Source organism: Schistocerca gregaria, chromosome X (assembly GCF_023897955.1).
Source record: "Schistocerca gregaria isolate iqSchGreg1 chromosome X, iqSchGreg1.2, whole genome shotgun sequence".
Taxonomy (NCBI): domain Eukaryota; kingdom Metazoa; phylum Arthropoda; class Insecta; order Orthoptera; family Acrididae; genus Schistocerca; species Schistocerca gregaria.
In genome coordinates, this window is record NC_064931.1 from 297,684,158 (window position 1) to 297,710,612 (window position 26,455).

At 44.5% G+C, this 26,455-nt stretch overlaps 1 protein-coding gene across 1 annotated transcript in view; it reads right to left on the reverse strand.

Annotated features, from left to right (window-relative positions):
* The window catches only part of LOC126298357 (zinc finger protein 85-like), a 99,643-nt gene extending 90,591 nt beyond the window's left edge, over nt 1-9,052 (reverse strand). Inside the window, exons 1-3 of the mRNA XM_049989651.1 lie at nt 8,759-9,052; nt 6,005-6,166; nt 5,678-5,866 (exon numbers count right to left, since the gene is read on the reverse strand). Of these exons, the coding sequence (XP_049845608.1) occupies nt 5,678-5,866; nt 6,005-6,166; nt 8,759-8,899 (492 nt within the window). The 5' untranslated portion in view covers nt 8,900-9,052. The remainder of the gene's footprint in view (nt 1-5,677; nt 5,867-6,004; nt 6,167-8,758) is intronic.
* Nucleotides 9,053-26,455: the final 17,403 nt, after the last annotated feature.

Sequence of the window (26,455 nt, forward strand, 5' to 3'; positions counted from 1 at the left end):
CTTTCATATTGTTAATTCAAAATACTTCAATAGTATTTACTAGTTATTGTTTTACTCATTGCAGTAAGAAGAAAGGCCTTTGTATCTAAGAAACATTGGCTTTTTTGGTGCAGGGCCAATCAGCTTCCACCCAAAGCTCTGATTTTCATTTCATTTCTGGTGTAAAATGGTAGACCTGTGTGTCACCCATAGCACCAATCAGTGTACTACATAAGCTGGATCCTTCTTCATGAAAGCCAAGCATTACTGAGAAATTCATTTCCGTACTTGCATTTGTTCAGCAAAGTCACTTCCCTCTTGCACTGAGCTTTCAACTAAAATGTACTACACTCTGTTCTTCTGACTGCCTGTGGTTCAGCTATTTTAACACCTTTAATCACAAAATGGTCACTCCCATATTGCATACTTCACCAGTACCTTCGTTTTTGGTTAGTGTTCTGGAAATTCCTTCGCAAGGATCTAGAATAGAAAGTATTTCTTATATAGAGAAAATGATGGAGCAGGCTCCTTACAAACCATTATCAAATTCAATAGGTGGTGATTATCCAAAACAAAGCATTTCTGAGGGCACAGTTTTCAGGTTTATCCATTTGAATGAAACACACAAAATACAACTACTTTATAAAGGAAAATAAGCAAAAATATTCCTGTTAATCCGGTTGAGGTTTCACTTACATTACTGTGCCTCATAAATCCCAACACGTTCTTCATCACACCAATAGGAGGATGCAAATCTGTCATCATCCAGGTGAACATTTCATTGTCACCTGTACTATGGGATGGGGACAAGTGAGTGGCGACTCCATTATGCTCTGGGGAACATTCACAAGATCATTCATAGGTCTAGTGGAGCTCATGCAAGGCACCATGACGGCCAAGGGAGTTTCACACACTGGCTGCAGACCATGTACACCCCTTCATGACAATCATGTTTCCTGATGGTAGTGGCACTTTTCAACAAGATAATGCTCCAAGTCACAAGGACAGGAGTGTGATGGAGTGGTTTGAGGAACACAGTGGCGAGTTCCAATTGATATACAGTCCCCCCAACTCGCGAGATCTGAATCTGATCCAATACATTTGGGGATGTGATTGAATACGGCATCAAAGCTCATCAACACGCCTCCCCAGAATTTACAGTAATTAGGTGACTTGTATCTACAGATGTGGTGCCAACACCGTCCAACGATCTACCAACGTCTCACCACTTCCGCGTCATTATGCGTCACCAATGTTGTCCGTGCCAAAGGTGGACATACTGTCCATTAGGTGCTCGCTGATCAGTGCACGATGAAGTGACAAAACAAATGGGATACTGACGTGCTAATATAAAGATGGTGGTAGTATTATGTACAACATGGTATAAAAGTGCAGTGCATTGACGGAGCTGGAATTTGTATTCAGGTGATCCATGTGAAAAGGTTTCCGACATGATTATGACTGCACAATGGGAAAAGACTTTGAACGCGGAATGGTAGTTGGAGCTACACACATGGGGCATACCACTTCGAAAATCATTAAGGAAGACAATATACTGAGGTCGACAATATCAGGAGCGTGCCGAGAATACTAAATTTCAGGCGCTACCTCTCACCACAGACAATGTAGTGGCTAATGGGTTTAACTTAATGACCAAGGTGGTGGTGGTGGTGGTGGTGGTTAGTGTTTAACGTCCCGTCGACAACGAGGTCATTAGAGACGGAGCACAAGCTCGGGTTAGGGAAGGATTGGGAAGGAAATCGGCCGTGCCCTTTTCAAAGGAACCATCCCGGCATTTGCCAGAAACGATTTAGGGAAATCACGGAAAACCTAAATCAGGATGGCCAGAGACGGGATTGAACCGTCGTCCTCCCGAATGCGAGTCCAGTGTGCTAACTACTGCGCCACCTCGCTTAATGACCAAGAGCTGCGGAGCTTGCATAGAAATTGTCAGTGCTAAGACACAAGCAACACTGCATGAAATAACTGCAGAAATCAATATCATAAAAATGTATCCATTACGGCAGTGTGGCGAAATGTGGCATCAATGGGCACAACTGGCACGAGTGCCCTTGCTAACAGTATGACATTGCTTACAGTAACTCTCCTAGGCTCGTGACCATATCAGTTGGACCCTTCACAGGAAAGCTGTGGCCTGCTCAGATGAGTCCCTATTTCAGTTGGTAAGAGCTGATGGTAGGATTCGAGTGTGGCGCAGACCTCATAAAGCCATGGACCCAAGTTGTCAACCAGGCACTGAGCCAAGCTGTTGGTGGTTCCATAATGGTGTGAACTGTGTTTACATGGAATGGACTGGGTCATGTGATATCACTGAATCAAGCATTGACTGGTAATGGTTGACTGGAAATCACTATGTTTGGCTGCTTGGAGAGCATTTACAGCCAAACAACAATGGAATCTTTATGAAACACTATGTGCCATATCACTGGGACACAATTGTGCTGGCTTGAAGAACATTCTGGACAATTTGGGTGAATGATTTTGCCGCCCAGATCACCCAACATGAATCTCTTGAACATTTATGGGACATAATCAAGTGGTCAGTTTATGCATAAAATCCTGCGCCAACACCACTTCTGCAGTTACAGACGACTATAGAAGCAGCATGGATCAGTATTTCTGATGGATCTTCCCACGACTTTTTGAGTCCTTGCCACATCGAATTGCTGCACTATGCCAGGCCAAAGGAGATCTGACACGATATGAGGAGTATCTAACGACTTTTCTCACCTCAGCATATAAGCCTCTAGAATCTCCAATATCAGGACACTGACTCTCCTTCCACTCAGCATGTTTGCCACTGTTTGGTGCCCATTCCCTACTATGCTGATGTGCTACTATTGATTTGAAGGTATTATCACAATGAAATTTTGGGGCAATTTCTTCACTTCCAATGCAGTGTATGCTATGATACAGCAAAACCAAAGTAAACTTTAAAAATATGGTGTTTTGAATACAAAGCCTGAAGTATAATAACCACAATGCTACACTCTTCATTAACCCTGAGTTTATAAAGTATTTAGTATTCATTACTAATCTTTTTTCCCCCAATCATGTGCCAGAAAATACGTAAATGAAAACCAGAAATAGCACAAAATTCGTAAAGAATGAAGCAAATGTTGCACTGCATCCTTGATTTCATAGGAAACAGAAAATGTTTAATAAAGTTGTGATGACGGTGTAAGAGGGGATACCATTAGTGTAAGAGGATAGAAAAATCATGGTCAAATTTAAAATTGTTCATCAGCTGAAAGAAACCATAAATCTGCAGTAAACTGCAACTACATAATTTTTCTCTGTAACTGAACACAAAACACTCTTTACCTGCTAAACTTTAGTTGCCACGGGAAGAGTCAAGCATACCATGTCATTAAAGTGACATCTAATTAAGATTCGAATTTGGGAAAGGAGCTCAACACTTGCCTTGTATAGTATGTAAATCTGACATATGTAATGGCATTCACATTTAATAGCACACTACAATAATTATTGAAAAATAATGCCAAATCATGCTAAATACTTGCCCATGTGGTAGCTTAATTCTGGAGATCAAATCATGACAGCATACATCCCACATCACATACCAACCAAAATTACTGCTACAGGCTTGTGCACTGCTGTGCCATTTAAGTGTTGTACATCACAAGTGCAGCCTGTGGTGTGATGTGAGATATAAATAACTAAAACAGGAACTCTACATAAGCTCTTGACAACAATTAAAGACACTTTGTACAAAATAAACTGAAAATCTACAATCTTCAATAAATAAATTCCTGTTCATATTACACAACATGACACGAATACTCGGTACAGAAAACAAAGGGTCATAACATAATTTTAACTTCCAAATTACAGCTCCTTCTCAAACCCAAAGACTAACAGGATGACACAGTGTCTTGTTTTCGCAATTTTAAGGTGAAGTAACATAGCTATTACAGTCAACTTGCTTCGCCTCCTATTTTAAGACGAAGTAACATATCTATTACAATCAACTTGCAGCACCTCCCTTTCACCACCATACAGCTCTCACCCTGTTACACAATGTATTCCCGGGCATCTGATTTATCTCTACTATACATCACATGATAACTGTATGAAAACAGTGGTCATTAGTTACATTAGGTGCTTGTTCTGTTCTGTTTCTCACTGACCACTGAAAGTGTCAGAAGAGTGACGCATTACTGATTGATTTCAGTATTTATGAGCAGTTAGTATAGAGAGAATATTTCGTACATTCCACAAAGGGATGTAATGACCAATGACAGTGGGTCCCATGAAATGAAGCACTTTTTTTGCTTGGAACAGACAAGGCTACAAAAATAATTATATGTGGTTTTGTTACAGAGTTCAGAATGTATTAGTCTGGAGTGGTTATGCAAAAGTATGGCTAAAATTAGGAGAATGTCGGGGTTGGAAACTGAAATGCAGATTCAATTGAGTATGTGATCTGTGCTATATTATTCTGACATTTTCTGGGATTTTATACATCACAAAATATTCTCAGCATGCAGCTTATTAAATCTGGAGTTGTGTATGATTAAGTTAACAGCTGAATAGTCACATGTTGAAAGAATTTACCTATAGTACGTAACACACAATAGGGATATGGGAAATGTTTACTATCAGGCATAGCTTTAATCTAAAGACTGTATCCCTTCAGTTCCCCTCTTTGCTATAGTTTTCTCAGTATTCTAACTGTTCCACTTTCATTACATGAACTATGACAGTCAATCCATTATTTGGTCACTCAGAATGTTAACATAAGCCACTCTTGAAGGTGTCGTAAATCCCCTGACAGTGAATCACAAACTGGCAGCCTCCTCCCGTTTAAACACCAAATTTTTATCTCATAAAACTGTCTATGTTGAAGCTATTTTCCTCCACCAACCCAGTGCAAATCCTACTAGAGATTATATGCTGCCACTGCTCTCCGACATGAATTACACTAACTGGTTTCACTACAATATTGATTCAGCCATACAAAGATCACGCATGAAGCCTTATCCAGATTTTTAAAAAATGAAAATCACATAGACTTCCCCATAACTGATTTTATTTGAAATATGTGATTATAATAATATATGTAACTGGCAAGAAAGGAAGTGCTGAGAATGTCTTAGTTTTGCTATTTTATTTTACTTACAATTTTTGATTCAGTTGTATCAATTTTCAGAGAGAGCCCTGCAAAACCCACACAATGTTCTGTGTTGACATTTCCTTTTGAGTCTGTATGTTCCACTGCTTTCACTAAAGAGTTCATAGCTAGATATATCTTAAATACAAACTGCTACAAATAAGAGTGAGGTTGGAAACATGCACTGCCGAAATAGAAGCAACTATCACCAGTCACTGATATCTACACATTCAGAACTTTAATGACCAGGAACATCATTCTTGATACCACGCACAGGAAACGTGTACTAATAAGGATCTTCCCTTTAAACATGAACAACGAAGTTGACTTCAGGACATCAAAAGTCTGTATTCATGCATAGAAGCTTACTCACAGAATCACAATTTCCACAACACTATTTTCATCACACAGCATTATTAGTTTCCACTCATGTCTTCTTAAATATGTATGTTCCTATAAATTACTGAAACTGCTTTTTTTGTTACATTAAATTAATAAAGAATTTTTAGCTTGATATGGCAGACAAATGTATGGTAAAAGTACCTGCATCTGGCATTTGTACTGTTGAACTCGTGTCCCATCAGCATCACTAACAATCTGAATACTTGCAGCCTGAACTAAGCTGTTCAGGCCATCTGTGGATGCAGTCACACTGGATTTGTGGTGATGTTTTGCTAGACTATCATTGTCAGCTGTCTTTTTTTTGGTTGAGCTTTCATCTTTGACATACACCTACAGTAAAATACATTGAGAGGTTGGTAATTTAAGAGCTTTTATATACATACACAAAAAGAAGTGCACAGGTCAGCACAAAAATGACATATGCTGATGAATTATTGTATAATGTGTCACTGACAATAGCAAACATACCTTTCCTTCTCTTGTAAAATCATCAGAGTAACGAAGTGAGGTAAAGTAACTTTCCAGCATTGCTTCTGCATTAACACAAGATTCACGGAAATCATAAAAACTTTCAAGCTTCTCCACACAGTGGTTGCATATTATTTTAGGCAGCGAATCATCTTCACACACCTGCAGAAAAATATTAACTATTATTATTATCATCAAAAGATAACAATTACAGAAAAAAAAGCTCACTAGAGATTTTACAGTCATCATAGATACATGCTCTGTAGTAGCGATGGACTTTCTTCACTGTATTCGACTTCCAGACTTTCACACACAACAAATCTCTCTCTCTCTCTCTCTCTCTCTCTCTCTCTCTCTCTCCAGACAGCACCATAGTATAAAGTGAGTGTGTTATAAGTCAGAGGTGAATGTTAACAGTATCCCAAAGGGAATATAAAAATACAAAATGGGCACAAATGTTTGTTATTGTGTTTGCAATTTCTTATAAAACTTATCACTTCTTTGCAAAAAATAGATTTAACAGATTATGAAAATCACCAGTGTATATATTTGTTCAGTTAAGTGCATTACATGTTGCAATGTAACCAAAACTAAACTTTATTTAATACTATTTTACAGCAAAACAAAGCACTGATTGCTCATTAGATGCAACACCACCACCCGAAATAAATGTTACAAAATATGATTTATAAGTATGTAAACATACAACATATTTTTGAAATGCAGAATAATTTTTGCACAGTGCATAAAAGATGACTACTTCATAACAACAATTTCCTGTAAGGTTATGTGTTTCATTAAGAATGTTTTCTTGGTAGAACGTGAAACACAATGGCCTATTTATATGCTATTATTAATGGCACCAAGCCCACCGTTTGCGATGAAATAAAATGATCGTATTGATCATATGGCTTTACTGGCCGGGAGACCCCATCTGGGGTTGTTCAGCTGCCTAGTGCAAGTGTATTTATATGTTGCCACTTTGGTGACTTGCCCATCGGTGATGATGAAATGACAGTTAGGACAGGAAAACACCCTGTCCCCAAGTCCATAAAATCCTTGACCCAGCCAGGTATAGAACTAGGGCCCCGTGTATGGCAGTCAGCTGCACTGACTATTCAGCTATGGTGGTGGACTGTTTCATTATAAAAGCTATAATTTTTGACAGGATATGAAGGACTCTACTCGCATGTCATACAGCCTTACTAATCAACACCATGTTAAAAACACTGATTTCAATAAGACAGAAAAGCATTACACTTTTGTTGTCTTCGGGAGTTCAGAAAGTTCCAAACAGCTTTGGAATATGAGCAGCACATAAAATTTCACATATACAGATACTCTCGTTTAGTTCAACAACCAGCTCTAACAGCTCTGTGCTGAAGTCTGTAACTACTTTGGTCAGTAAATAATCCATCTATCTCTAGGTACAAGCTTTGTACATGTGGAACACCAGCAAAATCTTTAAAATGGCAAATTTAACAAAACATAATGAAAGTTGTCAAGGGGAGGGGACATGTTGAGTGTTGTTTATTGTTTGCCCTATAAAGTATTTCATTTTTACTGTGTGATGCTGTGAGAATGAAACAGAATAATACAGTTGTAACAATAGAGAATTGCGTAATGCAAACATACATATAATTGAAAATCCAGGATGGAGCAACGATAATATTATGAAAAGGATAGCTGCTACACACCATATAGCGGACAGAGGCACAACAAAAAGACTAATTTTTTTCGACAAATGTAATTTAAAGTAAATGGTACAATTTTCTGTATGAAGAAATCAGAACATAATTAAGAAAAGCTAGTTAATACATGATAAACCTTTTTTATTCATAGCAGTGTGAAACATATACACTCAGACAGATAATCAGAGAAATTAGAAAGACAGATAATCAAAAATAGGGTTGCTCAATTTTAGTCTCTGAAACCTATAAATCATTCGAGGTTATTAAAGTGTTTAATAGAGAATTCACAGCAAATAACAGAAGATTCAGCATTAAGCACGAATAATGCAGAAACACTCTTAAGTACTATTATCTGTAATATGCTTATGTAAATGCACTGACAGTGATATTTCACCAATAAAATGTTTGTCATTTGGCCACTGTGCATCATAACTAAAGCTGCAATAAGCACTGAAACAATAACACAAATTGCCTGTTTACATGCTGATATCAACAACATTTAAATGACTATTTACATCTTTAATGACACACATGACAAGCAGTTATTTCTTATATTCCAGCAAAATTAAATTGTCAATTAAATTCAATGGACACTTCCTACTACAGCTTTGCAGCACTGAAGGAACATTTAATCATGAATTGTATAATGTTTCTTTTGAAAACTGTAGATTATTCATAATTTCCGACAGTTTGTATATCTTGTAAATCACACACATCACTAGCAAGGGAAGACTGAGATACTTAAGTGCTTGAACATGTCAACATTACAATAAATGCATGCACTTGATCTGTCTTCTAAAGAGTCAGAATCAACTATCTATCGATCTAGTGAGTTATTTCGAAAACTTAGGCGATGAACATCAATTCTGGCAGTAGTCGTCACACATGTTTGCTACAGAATCTGGCTCACTGATATGCAGTATTTTTCCTAATGACAGTAAGTAGTCTCCAATCGGTTCACCAATATTCATATACCATGAAGCCTTTTGACGTTCAATGCACAAGTCGCACAGTGACAAACATCAATGAAATTCGACAGCCAGTAGTTTTTACCATCACTCACCTGAACGGGTAAGCAAATCTGAATTTTTGTGGGGAGTTGTCTCCTGCGTCCTTCTTCTCGGAAAATATGCATTTTTGTTCCCTCACTTGACGTACATAGCCGACACAGTTCGTAATAGTTTACCCTCCTATACCCTGCCATGACAACAACAAATTTATTTCGTTTTGTTTCTTACACACGTCAACTATTATTCAAACGAACGACAACACAAACTACTATCAAAATAAATGCACACTGCTGCTCCCAGTTTCTTACTCTAATAGTTGTTACTTTATCGACCTTGTGAATCGATATATCGCATGACATGTGGCGAACGCGACCAAGCGTCGATGTTGTTTTCGCGGCATAAATGAATGCCACGGGAATGCAGAGTCTGTTGCGCTTTGAGTAAAATTGCTGCGCAAGTCCATAATGTTGTACAAGCTTCATGAATGCAATATTGTTTTTAACGTGTTCGCTTCAGGATATGCGACTACAAAGCTGACTCTTCTATATGTAACACTGTCATGTCTCAGTGGCCGACAAAGCCCGGCGGCGGCTCGGAGCTGTATAACTAAATGAACCCCTGGCCTTCTTAGAAACTGATGTATTTGTGGTGCACATTTTGTAAAAGATAAATATTATAGATGTAATGCCCAACAAAAAATCCACTATTTATGTGTGTACACTAGGCTCTAGTAACTGTAATACGCAAACTTAAAGATATAGGTGAGAAACTTAGAATACGAATCATCATTTAACACAGCAGTCATCACGAAAAGTGTTAAGAAATAATAAGGAACAGAAAAAGAAAATTACCTTTAATTATAAATATCTAGAAACAAAGTTCTACAACTATAATATCAGGTAGTTTCGTAACTTAAGTTCATGATGGTTGTACGTGCCTTTATTTTACTGGACTTCTTAATAACATCATTAAATCTATTTAATTTGAAAGTTTTTTTTCAATTGTTAAAATGGAGAGTTTGGGTGGTTGTCCTTGTTCATATGCCTTAGACAAGTATTTTCCGAGCAACGTCCTAAGGGATGGGAAACACCCATATTGGTTTAATAGCAGTGTCAGAAAACCTGTTACGTAAACAAAGAGAACTTCATCACAGGTTCAAGAGAAGTCAGAAACTAGCTGACGAACGAAATCTGAACTAAGCGAAAATTAGTGTATGGAGAGCTATGAGACGAGCATTCAAGGAATCTGAAAGTAAAATTTTGTCAACCGCTGTGACTATAAACCCGAAGAGGCTTTTGGTCTTACGTAAAATCAGCAAGCGGTTCGGAATCATATATTCAGTCACTCACCGATCATACTAGCATCGAAACAGAAGACAACAAAGAGAAGGCCTAAATGCTGAATTTGGGCTTCCGAAATTGTTCCACCATTGAAGATCGCAATACGTTCTCTCCTTTAAAGCATCGTACGAAAGTCGAAATGGCAGATATTGAGATAAACGACCGTACAATAGAAAAGCAAATACAATCGCTCGGTACTGGAAACGCATCAGAATCAGATGAGATACTGTAAGGTTCAACAAAGATTGTGCGAAAAAAGTTGCTTCTCTTGTAGCAGCAGTTTATCGTAGATAGCTGGAGCAAAGAAGGTTGCCTAGCGAGTACGAAAAAGCGCAGGCCATTCCCGTTTTCAAGAAGGATCGTAGGATAGATGCACGAAATTATACGCCTATTCGGTAGACGGCAATTTGTTTTAGAATTATGGAACATGTTTTATACTCAAGAATTATGACGTTTTTGGAGAACGGGAACCTCTTCTATAAAAATCAACATAGATTTCACAAATAAAGATCCTGCGAATCTCAACTCTCTCTATTCCTCCATGAGATCTACAGACAACGGTTCTCAGATTGATGCCGTGTCCCTTGACTTCAAGAAGGCATTTGACAACGTCCCACATTGCCATCTAGTGAAAAAAATATGAGCCTACAGAGTATCAGACAAAATTTGCGACTGGATTTAAGACATTCTTGCAGATAGAACTCAACACGTCGTTCTTAACGGTATAAGTTCGACAGATGTAAAGATAATTTCCGGAGTACGCCAAGGACATGTGACAGGACGGTTACCGTTTGCAGTGTATGTAAACGATCTAGTAGAAAACGTCGGTGGCTCTTTAACGCTGTTAGCAGGTGATATGGTTGCTTACAAGAAAGAAGCAACGCCAGAAGACAGTATTGATTTGCAGAATGATCTACAGTGGATTGATGAATGGTGCAGGATCTGGCAGTTGTCCATGCACATCAATAAATGTCACATACCGCGCATACACAGGAAAAGAAATCCGCTACTGTACAACTACACTATCGATAACAAATTGCTGGACTCAGTATCTGCCGTATTTAGAAGTAACTATACAAAACGACACGTAAGACAAACATTAGGAAATCAAATGCCAGACTGAGATTCATAGGAAGAATCTTAAAGAAATGCAACTTATCCACTAAAAAAGTGGCTTACAAGGAGCTTGTTCGATCGATTCTTGAGTATTGGTCATCAATATGAGACCCTTAACAGGTAGTACTGATAAAATAAGTAGAGAAATTCCAATGAAGAGCGGCGAGTTTCGTCATGGGATCGTTTGGTCGGCACGAGAGAGTTACAGAGATGACCAATGAACTCCAGTCGCAGATACTACACGAGAGGTGTTGTGCACCACGGAGAGGTTTACTATTAATATTTCGAGACCACTTCCCGAGAAGAGTCTGAACATATATTACTTCCTTCCACATACGTCTAGCGAAATGATCACGACGAGAAAATTCGATAAATTTGAGCTAATGTAGAGGTTTACCAACAATAATTCTTCCCACGCGCCATTCGCAAGCAGAATAAAGAAGGGGGATCAGGCGGTGGTACCATAAGTACTCACCGCCACGCACTGTCAAGTAGATTGCTGAGTGCTGATGTAGACATCGAACGAAGACAGTTTTGTATTAGCTTCAGTTTAGAAAAACTTCTACAGGGCAATGATTCACTGAAGTCCCATTCACATGTAAATTGAAGGATATCCACATTCGTATCGAATTCAAGTTGATGTTTTTATTTTTTGCTGCACCCGCTTCATATTAAACGAATTATAAATTTCCACAAGATTCTCCAGTTCTACAGCCAGAGCGTCAGCGGGAGCTTCAAGCATAAATTTTGTTTCAGCGATTTGGAAAATTTCTTGTATAAATCGTTTTATGGGTTCCAACAGTGGTCGAAGAAGTTCTTGAATCGATAATCCAGTGCCATGAGCTAGTTCACACGATGCTGTTTTATGTACCCTTTTTCTTCCTCGTCGGACAATGTCACTATTCATATCACTGAGTTTTTTTTTGTGACAAAAGTAACAGCATTGTCTATAAATGTAGTTCATTCCATCACTAAAAACTTATTCAGTGTTTTTATTAGGCTTGTACTTTATCCTAAGGCATTTTTGGAGGCTGTAAATATTGTTGGACTAAATTTGCTTCCTCCAGTATCGTTTGCCAAAAGTTGATGCAGGTCAAGAAGATAAAATCACATATAGTGGGAAGGAGCAAGCTTGTTGCAGATGTAGTAATGTAGTATTAAGGATTGCCTTAGATGCATCCTGCATATCTTTCAAAGTGCCCAAAATTGTTTTCAAGTTCTCTTTTATGACTTTAACTGAATTAACAAGTTCTCCAACCAGTATCAGACAACCGTTTCCGACTTTTTCTATTTTTGGCGACAAGAAATATCCATCTATGCATTTGTAAAAGATGAGAACAATGAACATAAACACTAGAGGGAACAGATCAGGATGCATAAACTCCACAAAGATGTATGGAGTGTTTAGCACAGCAACTGAACTAGCTTTTGTATTGACTTCTCGAAATTTTCGTTGTACTCCCCCATGTACACCTACATTGATGTGGCATTGACATAACCTAGAGCCCCGCACATCGCAACATCCAGCCCAGCTGTTGTTGAACATCTTTTGACATATACTCTGCAGTCTTTCTCGACATCAAACAGTTGCAAAACGTGTTTTTTTTTTATTTTTTACTGGTTAGTTCCGGCGTATAAAGTCTAGATGACTATAGTTTTGATGCTGAGGTCTACAATTAGCAAAAACAGTTGCTTAAATCTAGATTGCTCTACTCTAGTTCATCCAGTTGGATTTTCATATACATAAAATAAATTATACAATGATTATGGTACAACCTTTGAAAAAGTAATTTTCAGAATGTAGTACGTACTTTAGTTAAAAAATTGATCAATCACTGCACTTATACTGGTATTTTTAAACTTCTAGTGCACCTGTATAAATGGCACAGGTATCACAAAACGTTACATCTACATCTACATCTACGTGATTTCTCTGCTATTCACAAAAAAGTGCCTGGCAGAGGGTACAATGAACCACCTTCATGCTGTCTCTCTACCGTTCCTCTCTCGAACAGCACGCGAGAAAAACGAACACTTAAATTTTTCCGTGCGAGCCCCGAGTAGAACAATTAAGTCTAGCAAACTACTGGTTATCATTATACAGTTTTTAAGTTGTCTTCGGTCTTTAGAGTCTTCGTCTATCTCATAATTCAGAGCGAAACAGAGAACCCGCCTAATATTCGTGACATTGACTTGGGCGAATCTATACGGGTATCAAACACGACAGCCGTATAAACTTTCGCTAGATAATTAATCTAAACTAATTAAATTCAACCATATCTAGCTCATCAACCGTCTGTCAGCTGAATACGTGGAATAATCTACCTCCACCCCTATCTCTTTTCCACTTGTCTTACCAAGCGTTTTTCTTTATTCTTCAGCAGTTTGTTACGTTTTACAAAAATTCGAAAAACTCTGAACACATACTCGGATAACTTCCATGGCATGATAATAGGCAAGTGTGTGGCCTAGAACTCCAAGTTCCCTCTTGTTTACTGAACATATTTTGGCATTGTTTGGAATTTAACTAAAGGTGGTCTGGCCTTGGAAGGCCTCCAAATATCGAGGTCTTCGAGGTTTGGAGCCCCCCCCCCCCCCCCCCCCCCCCCAGGATCAGATGCATTCTAGTCCGCCGTTGTTCTGTCTGAAGTGTATTCATCGCAATTGCAACCACTAATTTCTGTATTCTTTTCTTTAAACCATATAGAGCCACGCACTGCCACACGGTAACCACACTTAAAAATCCCATGTGAACCCGCGATTTCAGTTTTTCGGGCAGCGGCGCTACCGGAAGGTTGGCTTACGTGCGTCACCCATTTGGCTAAAGGAGCCATTTAACGCGTAGACTATTATTATACATCTTTCTGAAAATTATCATCCTTTATTTTTCCCTACCACGGTAAATTAATTAATATTATGACTGAACAACACTATGCAGCCAATGAGACGGCCAGAGAATTGAGATATGACGGAAGATTAATATTATGCTATAATTATCGCCGCTGTACTCAACAGTTACACATTTTGAAGACCAGAGATACACAAGTTGCTCTAAGAGACTCTTTGATAGCCGTGAGATGCGTTGCCAAAGGATATGTACCATATTTGTTTTGTAAATAAAGCCTCCTATTCCTGTTGCCACTTAATTTATCAATCCCAGACGCGTTTCGTCTTTTTCTTGTTCTAAGACATGATCAGTGGTATCTATAACGATACAGTTTCGTTAGTTTTAGATTATTAAACAGTTAACGTCGTGATTTTTTATGTAAAAAAGTAATTTCTTACGATTTCCTGATCTGCGTGTCCCCTCATCTGGCCTGGAGATCGCACTACCACTTTATTACTGACATATAAGCACAATTTTGTGCCGGCCAGAGTGGCCGAGCGGTTCAGCCAGCAGGGTAGCTCAGCGTGTGCGGTCAGAGCGCTGGTTGGCCTCTGTAATAAAGAAAAACTGAGTGGAAGGATCAACAAACGAACTAGAACGGATGTCATGTGACGTCCGCAACGACCAAACATAACGATCAACAACGAAAAAAAAGAAAAAAAAAAGAAAAAAGCGGTTCTAGGCGCTACAGTCTGGAACCGCGCGACCGCTACGGTCGCAGGTTCCAATCCTGCCTCGGGCATGGATGTGTGCGATGTCCTTGGGTTAGTTAGGTTTAAGAAGTTCTGGGGGACTGATGAGCTCAGAAGTTAAGTCCCATAGTGCTCAGAGCCATTTGAACCAATTTTGCGTTCTGACCTTCTTTAAAGCGATAGTGCGACCTTCAGACCAGATGAGAGGAAATGCAGATCAGCAAATCGTAAGTACTTACTTTTTTACATAAAAACTGTTTAATAATCTAAAATTAACAAAACTGTATCGTTATAGATCCCACTGATGATGTCTTAGAACAAGAAATAGGCGAAACGCGTCAGGGATAAATAAATTAAGTGGCAGCAAGAAAAGGCGGTTTTATTTACAAAACAAATATTTCTATGCTTGCTGCGGAGGATGGCCACGCAAACAAACTTGATATGTACCATACAATTTCAAACACTTGAGCCATTTCTTAACGGTTAAAGAATTAGTGAAGCAGCTATGAACAATGCCTGTAAGAAAAGAGCCAAGCGAAATAGATAACAAGTGTCCTTCGCAATGAATTAGTGTCATGTAAGTCAACAAAAAACTCCGATATTTCATGCAGATTAATAAACTGTGAAGGAAAAAGAAAAAAAAACGCTTGGTAAGACAAATGGAAATTTATCAAAAGATAAATTAAAGATAATGCTGATACATGATGAAACAACGCTCTGGTGGGCAGTTTGCGGGTTTAAATCACTTCAGGGTATCACCATGCAGTGCATTTGACCTGCGGTCGTCGCACGGTGGCCCTGGCAGCAGTCCACATATGCAGAGGGGTGTTAGTGCATGTCACAGTACGGTGCAGCGAGTAAGTGTGCAGACGTTTTCAGACGTGCTAATGGTGACTGTGTGTTGAAAATGGCTCAAAGAACACATATTGATGACGTTATGAGGGATAGAATACTAGGGCGACTGGAGGCTGGTCAAACACAGCAGGTCGTAGTACGGGCCCTCTGTGTGCCACAAAGTGTGATCTCAAGATTATGGCAATGATTCCAGTAGACAGGAAACGTGTCCAGGCGCTACAGTACGGGGCGTCCACAGTGAATAATACCACAAGAAGACCGATATCTCACCATCAGTGCCTGCAGACGGCCACGGTGTACTGCAGGTAGCCTTGCTCGGGACCTTACCGCAGCCACTGGAACAGTTGTCTCCAGACACACAGTTTACAGACGACTGAACAGACATGGTTTATTCGCCCTGCAAGGTGCATTCCACTGACCCCTGGTCACAGGAGAGCCCGTAAAGTCTGGTGTCAAGAACACAGTACATGGTCATTGGAACAGTGGTCCCAGGTTATGTTCACAGACGAATCCAAGCATAGTCTGAACAGTGATTCTCGTTGGGTTTTTATCTGGCGTGAACCAGGAATCAGATACCAACCGCTTAATGTCCTTGAAAGGGACCTGTATGGAGGTCGCTGTTTGATGGTGTGGGGTGGGATTATGATTGGTGCACGTACACCCTTGCATGTCTTTGACATAGGAACTGTAACAGGTCAGGTGTATCGGGACGTCATTTTGAACAAGTTTGTCTGATTTTTCAGGGGTGCAGTGGGATCCACCTTCCTCCTGATGGATGATAACGCACGACCCCACCGAGCTGCTATCGTGAAGGAGTACCTTGAAACAGAAGATATCAGGCGAAATGAGTGGCCTGCCTGTTCTCTAGACCTAAACCCCATCGAGCACGTCTGGGATGCTCTCGGTCGACGTATCGCTGTACGTCTTCAAACCCCTACGACACTTCAGGAGCTCCGACAGGCACTGGTGCAAGAATGGGAGGCTATACCCCAGCAGCTGCTCGACCACCTGACCCATGGTATGCCAACCTGTTGTATGGCCTTTGTATATGTGCATGGTGATCATAGCCCATACTGACGTCGGGGTACATGCGCAGGATACAGTGGCGTTTTGTAGCACATGTGTTTCGGGACGGTTTTCTCAACTGATTACCAATGCTGTGGACTTACAGATCTGTGCCGTATGTGTTCCCTAAGCGTCTATGCTATTAGCGCCAGTTTTGTTTAGTGCCCCGTTGTGTGGCACCACATTCTTCAATTAACTTTAACTTATGAGCATGAGTGAAGATTATCTCACCGCATTCAGCTGATAGACGGACAATGAACTAGATACGGTTAAATTTACTTAGTTAAGATTTAATTCGTCATGCTTTCCCGGCGATCTGTTGACATCTTGGATATTCGGGAATCCAACCGGATGTTCGCGTCGTTCTCGCACGATATTTCAACAGCGTGCCTCGCTGTCTTCTTCATGTGCTACCTGAGGCTGGTCCTTGACTCGATCGAGTCCAGTATTTATGCCTGGGAGGAGCTGGGCGTTCCCTAATCGGTTCGCGCCGCGTCGTGTGTTCCATCTGAGGTCCGCGCCCGCCAGACGCGGCTACATTGTCCCTCTCTGGTCGCCGGTGTTCCCTCCGCCGTCCGCGCAAGAAACTGCTGCACTGCTGGTTGCCCCAACGCCCTCTGCCGGTCAAGAGGCCACCCCAGCACCGGACACTGTCCCGCCAGGCGTGACGAAAGAAGCCGTCACTGTTCTGCCGGTTGACACCGACGCAAACACTTCTCAGGACATAGCAGAGGCCAACCTTGACGAGCTGCTAGAGGAAGAAAACATGGACACGTCTCAGCCCTCTCGAAAGAGGCCTGCGGCCACGGAGGAGGATGACTCCTCCATCTCCTCTCAGTCTGTCCACAGGAGGAGCGTGAAGAAGAAGACGGCAGACGATCCTGCCCCCACCGAGGCAGACCAGGCGTCAGACGACGGGTTTATTGTCCCGAAGCGGCGGCACACTGCTCGGGCCAAACGGCTTCAGAGAGTGCAGCCGCTGCCGACATCGAACTCATTCGTCGACGTACCTGACGAGCAGGAGGCCATGGATGATGCTGAGGCACCCAAGAGGCGGGCACCCGCCCCGCCACCGATTACTGTATCGTGGAAGGACACGTACCAGTCCTTCCTCGAGAAGCTCCAGGCAGTAACGACCTCCACCAAGATCAAATGTGCTGGTCGGGACTTGTACAGAGTCTCGATCAGCACAATGGACGAGTACCGGGCTGCCATGCAGCTCATAGAGAAGGAGAAGCTTCACTGCTTCACCCACAATGCGGAGCCAGTGAAGCAGCTGAAGGTGGTTTTCCGCCGCCTCCCGCAGAAAATGGAGACCGACCACCTCACGAGTGAACTAGTTGGGCTGGGCTACATGGCCAGCTCGGTCACACTCATGAAGTCGCCCAAGACGAGGAGACCCATACCACTGTTCTTGGTTGTCCTCCTGGACAACCTCGAAACCCGCAAGATTTTTCAGTTGCAGATGGTGGCCGGGATCGCAGTGGAAGTGGAGCCGCTCAAGGCCAAGGGGAGGCGCGCCCAGTGCTTCTCCTGCCAAGGCCTTGACCACGTGGCGCGCTACTGTACGATGCCGGCCCGCTGCGTCAAGTGCGCCGACTCCCACCAGAGTCGAGACTGCACCAAGAAGAGGGAGGAGGCGCCCAAGTGCTGTAACTGTAGCGAGCCACAAGTGGCGAGCTACAGAGGCTGCACCGCCTTCAAGCGCGGCCCACGGCAGCAAGGACGTGCGGCACCCGCACGAAAGGTGCAACCAGGCACCAGCTTCGCCTCTGCCACCAAGGGGGAGGGAGTCCTCGGACGCCCTCAGGGGGCGGCGGGTGGACGTCCCGACCACCATGGCGCCCAACCAGGCAGCCGGCACCAAGGACGACCAACACCAGGGCGGACGGCTAAACCGTCCCCCCACCCCAGACACGCCGCAAACTGCTAGGCGTGCGGTCCCGCGAACGGACGCGGCTACTCCGCTGCGCCCCGCCGCCCACGCACCTGCTACTGCGGCACCTGCAGCAGCAATACCACGACCGGAAGCAGCAGACCTGGGAGCACTGTTGAGCTCGCTCTCTGCCCTGCTACAGCAACTGCCGGTGCTCGTCACCGCCGTAACGGGGGCCCTCCAGGCCGCTACCGTCGCCACGAAGCCACACCATGGATAACGGCCTTATCCACGGCCTGACCATCTGTGGCTTCAATGCCAACAGCCTGTTTCCGCAACAGGGTGAGTTTCGTCAGTTCATGCAGGACGAGGCCATCGACCTGTGCCTGATCTGCGAAACTCACCTCAAGCCAGGAGTTCACGTGAAGGTAGCAAACTATGTTTGCTACCGGAACGACAGGCCGACGGCAGGCGGGGGTACCGTCATCTACGTCCGCGCCTCACTCCGGCACCATTAGGTGCTGCTCCCCGCCATGGCCACCCTGGAAGCCACCGGGGTGAACGTCACCACGGCTGTGGGGCAAATAACCTTCGTGGCTGCATACAGGCCGCCACGTGGACACCTCCAGGAGGCGGACGTCGACGCACTGCTGGCGTTTGGGGGGAGGGTCTTCATTGCGGGTGACTTCAATGCGAAGCACCCGGAATGGAACTCCCGCCTCACGAACGTCAGTGGCCGCCGACTTCTTCGCGCAGCCCAGAGGAATGGCGCCCTGGTACTGGGCCCACAGGAACACACCATCTTCCCGGCCGGGGGGCGGTCGGACGTGCTTGACGTCGCCGTCATCAAAGGCATCGGGCACCACACGACCGCCACCACGCGGTGTGCGATGTCGTCCGACCACCTGCCGGTGGTCTACGAAATCGACATCGCTGGAGCCACGCTCCCGCCACGTCGGCAGACGTACCGGCGCCTGGACTGTGATCGATTTCAGGACAACGTCCTGGCATCACTGGCGCACTCACCTGACCCCGCGGCAGTGGGGGCGGATGCCGCCCTTCAATTCTTCACGCGTCATCTGCTGCAGGCAGCTGACGCGGCCTCCCCTGCCCCTCCACAGGGTACCAGGGACTTCTCCCGTGACCTGCCGCCTCCCATCCGGGACGCAATACGGGAAAAGAACCGCCTCTTCCGGGAGTGGCAGCTCACCCGCCAACCCGCAACGAAACGGCGCCTCAACCGCATGCGGAGAGACATCAAAGCGGCGGCTGAGGCGCACAGGAAAAACGTCTGGACGGACTTCGTCGCCTCCCTCAACCCCGAGGACAGCAGCGCGTGGTGGACTGTGAAGTCCTTTCTAGGCAGAAGGCAGCAGCGCGTCTCGCCTCTACTCGTCGGACAAGACGTCGTCTGCAGCCTGGACGGCAAAGCAGGCGCCCTGGCGGACCACTTCGAGCTGTCATTCACCCCGGTGGATGATAACATAGACGAGGAGCACCTCCACCGGGTTGAGGAGCAGCTCCCAGTGTTCCTGGAAGCCAGGGACGACGCGGACGAGATCGACCCCATCACCGACGAGGAGGTGGCCGCGCAGATAACGGCACTCAACACCAAGAAGGCTGGCGGGGCGGACGGCGTCACTAACCATCTGCTGAAGAGCCTGCCGGCGGGTGCACACCCATTCCTGGCGGGCATCTTCAACCAGGTCCTTCGCTCTGGGGTCTACCCCTCTGTATGGAAACATGCAGAGGTGGTGGCAATCCCCAAGGCGAACAAGGACCCACGGGACGCCGCCAACTATAGGCCAATCAGCCTGCTGCCGGCTCTCTCGAAGGTGTTCGAGCGTCTGTACGCCAGACGCCTGCTCCGCCACGTGACAGCGGAAGGCATCATACCCGACGAGTAGTTCGGCTTTAGGAGGGGCCATTCCACCGTCCACCGTCCGCGGCTGGTAGAAGAAGCCATGAGCGCCTTGGAGACTCGGGAATACCTTGGGGCGGTGTTCCTGGACGTCTCTAGGGCATTCGACTCCGTGTGGCACGACGTCCTCGTGTACAAACTTTTTGTGCACGGGGTACCGACGTCGCACGGAGTCCTCCTCCGGTCATACCTAGCCGAGCGGTCCTTCCATGTCAGGCTGGACGACGGGTCATCCACCCATGGATACATCCGTGCTGGAGTGCCGCAGGGGTCCGTTCTTGGGCCCCTACTGTACTCCCTATACACCGCCGACTCTCCGCGCGTGACGCCGGTGAAGTTGGCACTATATGCTGACGACACTGCGCTGTTCGTGCGGAGCATGAAGGCGGTCGAGATGCGCCGTCTTCTTCAACGAGGTTGCGAGGCCCTTGGCGCCTGGTCGACCAAGTGGCGCCTCAAGCAAAACGCGGCGAAGCGCCAGGCGGTGGTGTTCACGAGACGATCACTGCCGCCCGATCTTCCGCCAGTCACCGTCATGGGCAGCCCCGTCCCATGGAGCAAGACTGGCCGCTACCTGGGTGTCACATTGGACCACAAGCTGACATGGAAGCCGCACATCGAGGACGTCAGGGGCAGAGCAATAGGGCGCCTACGCGTCCTGTACCCTCTGCTCAATCCCTCGTCTGCGCTGCCCCCTCACCACGGCATCACGCTGTACCTGGCGCTGGTACGTCCAGTGCTGGAATACGCGGCTGTGGTGTGGGGCAACGCGGCCGAAACACACATCAGCAAGCTGCAGAGGGTGCAGAACAGGGCGCTCAAGCTCGCTCTGCGCCAGCCGAGGCTATACTCGACCGCTCGGCTACACGAGCAGACCGGAATACCCCTCCTCCGCGACCGCTTCAAGCAATCGGCGCGGGCCTTCTACGAGCGGGCCGAACGGTCCAACAACCGGCTCATCAGGGATCTGGGCCATCCTGCACACCACAGGCCAACAACACGCTGGCCTGACCTGCTGCGGGAGTGAAAACTTCCGCAATAGAGACAGGACATCCCCATCCAGAAAAAAAACCAGAGGCCAATCCACGAAGAGAGGTAATCCCTCCAAAATGTAAGGTTTACGCAGGAATAGCAGTCGACTGCTTAGCCTGCTCCTGCACGGGTCAGGGCAGACCCGTAAGGTAGAAGAGTGTGAGTGTGAGTGGGGTGTATCAGATCTGGTCTCTAATGTCCAACACCTTGTCTCACGGCTGTTCTCTCGGTCTCCACTTATATTTCTTGCAGAATCCTGGAGTGTCCTGCATTGAGTTTTCACCAGCTCAAGCGCTGGATTCCAGGCAGTGCTGATTTGGTATCCCGAGTCACGGTTGATTTTGACCTTAATCTCAATTGTTTCTTTAATGACACTGTCCCAAAATCTTGAGGTCTGTGTCACAATCTTGGTGTCATTGTAATCCATTGAATGACCAAGTTCCAGACAATGCTCTGCTATGGCTGATTCAGTTGCCTGCTTGAGTCTGGTATGTCTCTGGTGTTCTTTACACCTGATGTCCACAGTTCTCGTGGTCTGGCCAATGTATGACATCCCACACTGGCATGGTATGTTATAAATACCTGGCTTACATAGCCCCAGGTCATCTTTTACATTCCCCAGCATAGCCCCAATTTTGATGGGTGGGCAAAATATGCTCTTGATGTCATATTTCTGGAGAATCCTGCTGATCTTGGTAGAGATAGGTCCGGCATATGGCAAGTATGCCATCTTCTTTGCCTCTTCTGGTTCTTCTTCTGGATCCTTTGGCCGGTTGGCAGGTTGAAGTGCCTTCTGGATATCTCTAGAGGAGTACCCATTTCTGCTGAACACTGATTGTAAGTGTTCTATTTCTGTGGCCAGACTATCAGGATCTGACAGAGTTTGTGCTCTGTGGACCAGTGTTTTGAGCACTCCATTCTTCTGTGCCGGATGGTGGCAACTGCTGGCTTGAAGGTATAAGTCAGTGTGCGTAGGTTTGCGGTACACACTGTGTCCAAATGTGCCATCTGCCTTTCTCTTCACCAGAACATCCAAGAACGGAAGTAGTCCATCCTTCTCCATTTCCATTGTGAACTTAATGTTCTGATGGCAAGAGTTCAGATGTAGCAGGAACTCATCTAACTTCCCTCTACCATGGGGCCAGATGACAAAGGTATCATCCACATACCTAAAAAAGCACTTGGGTTGATATGTGGCTGAAGAGAGTGCTTCCTCTTCAAACCTTTCCATAAATAGGTTGGCCACCACTGGTGATAGAGGGCTGCCCATTGCCACCCCTTCTGTTTGTTCATAAAATTGACCCCTATATAGGAAGTACGTCGATGTCAGTACATGCCTGAACAGGTCAAGGATAGCCCCATCGAACTTCTCTCCAATAAGCTCAAGTGACTCCTTCAGTGGTACACGTGTGAAGAGAGACACCACATCGAAACTAACCATGATGTCTGTGTCTGTGATGTGTTGCTGGCCCAGTCGTTGTAGGAAATCCTCTGAGTTCCGGATGTGATGTGCACATTTACCCACATGTGGTGTCAACATCTTCTTCAGGTATTTCGCAGTAGGGTAAGTTGCTGCAGCAATATTGCTGACAATAGGTCGCAGTGGAACCCCATCCTTATGAATCTTGGGAAGTCCACAAAGTCTAGGTGGTGTTGGCGCTTTGGGACGCAGCTTCTTGATGACTTGTTCAGGCAGGCCTGTCTCCTTCAACAGAGCCCTGGTCTTTTTTTCCAGTTTCTCTGTAGGGTCGCTTGCTATTGACCTGTATGCAGGATCCTCCAGAAGTTGTTGCACCTTTCTGTCATATTCTGTTTTTTGTAGGATGACTGTGGAGTTCCCATTGTCTGCGGGCAACACCACAATGCTGTCATCCTCCCGGAGTCGCCTCAGTGCCACCCTTTCATCACCTGAAATGTTGGATTTGGGTGGCCTGGCCTTGGTGAGCGCCCTGCAGGTCTCTGTTCGGATCTCTTCGGCTACACTAGAAGGAAGTGTGTTGGCCACTTGCTCAACTGCACTGACGAAGGCTGTGACAGGAACGTTTCTAGGGGTCACTGCGAAATTGAGGCCCTTGCTAAGTACTTTTAAGGTGGTCTCATCGAGCTTCTTGTCAGTTAGATTGACCACCGTGAGTGTGTCCCCAGTCTGTTGCACCTTGTTGTTGAGGCGCTCAAACTTGGCTAGTTGGCGTGCCATTGACTTCTTGCTGGTGCATTCTGCTAGAGACCAGGTGGCACCATCAACCTGGTCCCAGTCTTGAGTGGTCAAGGAAGCTGCTATAGTTAGGTGAAGATATAGCAGCTCCCTGGACGTCACATCCAGTCGGTGGCGCAAGTCGCGCACTCTCTCTCTAACCAGAGCAAGACTAGCTCGGTGTTTGACCCTGTTTGCCGCTCTCGAGTTAACGTGATGCTTGATCCTGGCGAAAACTGGAACTACCTCCCCCTCTCGGCATCTCAGCAGGATTAATTATCTAGCGAAAGTTTATACGGCTGCCGTGTTTGGTGTTAACTTGCTTAGATTCCTCCTAGTTAATATCACAAATATTAGGCAGGTTCTCTGTTTCTCTCTGAATTATGAGATACACGAAGCATCTGAAGACAAAAGACACAGGACAAATATTATATGATGGAAAAATGTTATTGCGTACTTCAGTCCGAAGCCGGGTTTGATTTAGTTCTCACGTTAGTCTATTCCATGCAAGCCTTGTTGTCTTTGCGTAAATACATTCAGGTGACAAGAGCCATGGAATAGATAGATGCACATAAACAAATTGCGGTACTTTCGCGTACACAGGGCACAAAAGGGCATTGCATTGGAGAAGCTGTCATTTGTACTCAGGTGATTCATGCGAAAAGGTTTGCGACGTGATTATGATCGCACGAGGGGAACAGTCTTTAAATGCGATATGGTAGTTGGAGCTAGACGCATGGGACATACCGTTTTGAAAATCATTAGGAAAGAAATATTCCGAGATCCAAAATACTAGAAGTGTGCCGAGAACACCAAATTTCAGGCATTACCTCTTACCACGGACAACGGAGTGGCCGGTGGGATTAACTTAACCACCGAGAGCTGCCGAGTTTGCTTAGAATTGTCAGTGCTAACAGACAAGCAACGCTGCGTGAGATAACTGTAGAAATCAGTGTGCAACATATGACAAATACATCCGTTACTGTCATCAGTGCGCTATAGCAGCAGACGACCGGTGCTGGTGCCCTTGTCAACAGTACGACATCGCCTCTCCCGGGCTCGTGACCATATCAGTTGGACTCTACACTGTAGATCCGTGGCCTGCTCGGATTAGTCCTTATTTCAGTTGGTAAGAGCTGGTGGCCCCATAATGGTGTGAGCTGTGTTTACATGGAATGGGCTGGATCCTCTGGTCCCACTGAACCAAACATTGACTGGAAATGGTCATGTTCGGCTACTTGGAGAGCATTTGCAGCTAAACAGCAACAGAATATTTATGAAAGGCAATGCGCCATGTTATCAGGCCACCTGTGTTCGCGATTGGTTTAAAGAACATTCTGGGTAATTGGAGAGAATGATTTGTCCACTCAGATACTCAGATAGCCGAACATGAATCCCATCGAACATTTATGGGACATAATCGAGAGGTCAATTCGTGCACAAAATCCTGCGCTGGCAACACTTTTGCAAATATGGACAGCTACAGAGACAGCGTGGCTTAATATTTCTACAGGAGGTTTCCAACTTGTCGAGTCCTTGCCACGTCGCGTTGCTGCACTAGGCCAGGCAAAAGAAGGTCCGACACATATTAGGAGATACCCTACGACTTCTGTTACCTCAGTGTATTCAACCTACCTCCATTTCAATCGCTGATTTCCGTCTACGGTTTTTATCCCCACACGTCCCTGCACTGCCAACCCGACGATTCTTTGATGCCTCAGGATGTGTCTTTGTAGCCGACCCAAAGTTTAGACAAGTTCTGCCACAATTTTCTTTCCCCCTCAGTTCAGTTCACTACTTCCTTATTAACTATCCCACTTACCAATCTAATCTTCTGCGGCATCACATTCAAAATCTGCTATTCTCTTCTTGTCCAGATTGTTTAACGTTCACATTCCACTTCCGCACGCTAGGCTCTAGACGACTATCGTCAGAAAGTAGTTCCTAACAAATTCGTAATCTACTAGAGGTCCGCCCCGGCTCCGCATGGGTAGCATTGAGTATCTACTGCCGGACAACTTTTCTGGAGTGGCGGTAGTAAATTATTTAGACAAATCTTTCTCGTGAATCAGTCCATCTGTTATTGGAAACTGTTTCAAAAGTACTACAGTAGCTCCTAATATTAGCCTTCAGATGCACGCAGAAAAACACGGCGGGGAACTTTGATTTATAATATGTAAAGGTGTTAACAAATTGGTCTTTTTCATAAATACTTTGTCTTGCTACTGCTGGTGTGTATTTTACATCCAATCTACTTCCAACATCGAAGTTTATTTTGCTGCCTAAAAAGCAAAACTCATCTACTTCTTTTAGCGCCTCACTTCCTAATGTAATTCCTCCAATATCATGTGATTTAATTCGACTACATTCCTTTACCCTCGTTGATCTTCTTCTTATAATGTCTCTTTGAGGCACTATCCATTCCAACCAAATGTCCTTTGCTGTGTCCGATAGAATAACAATGTCACCGGAAAACCGGAAAACCGCAAAATTTTTCTTTCTTCTCCCTTAAATTTTAATTCCGTCTTCTGATTTCTACTTGGTTTCCTTTACCACTTGCTCACAGATTGAATAACAACGGGGTATGTTACAATACTGTTTTACTCCCTTCTCAACCACTGTTCCCTTTAATGTTCTTCGACTCTGGTATTAGTGCAAGTTGTAGATAATCTGTCACCCCTGTATTTTGTCTTTGTTATTTTTAGAAAAACGAAGAGTTTATTCCAGACGAATATGAAAATGCTTTCTATTAATTTACAAATGCTGTAAATA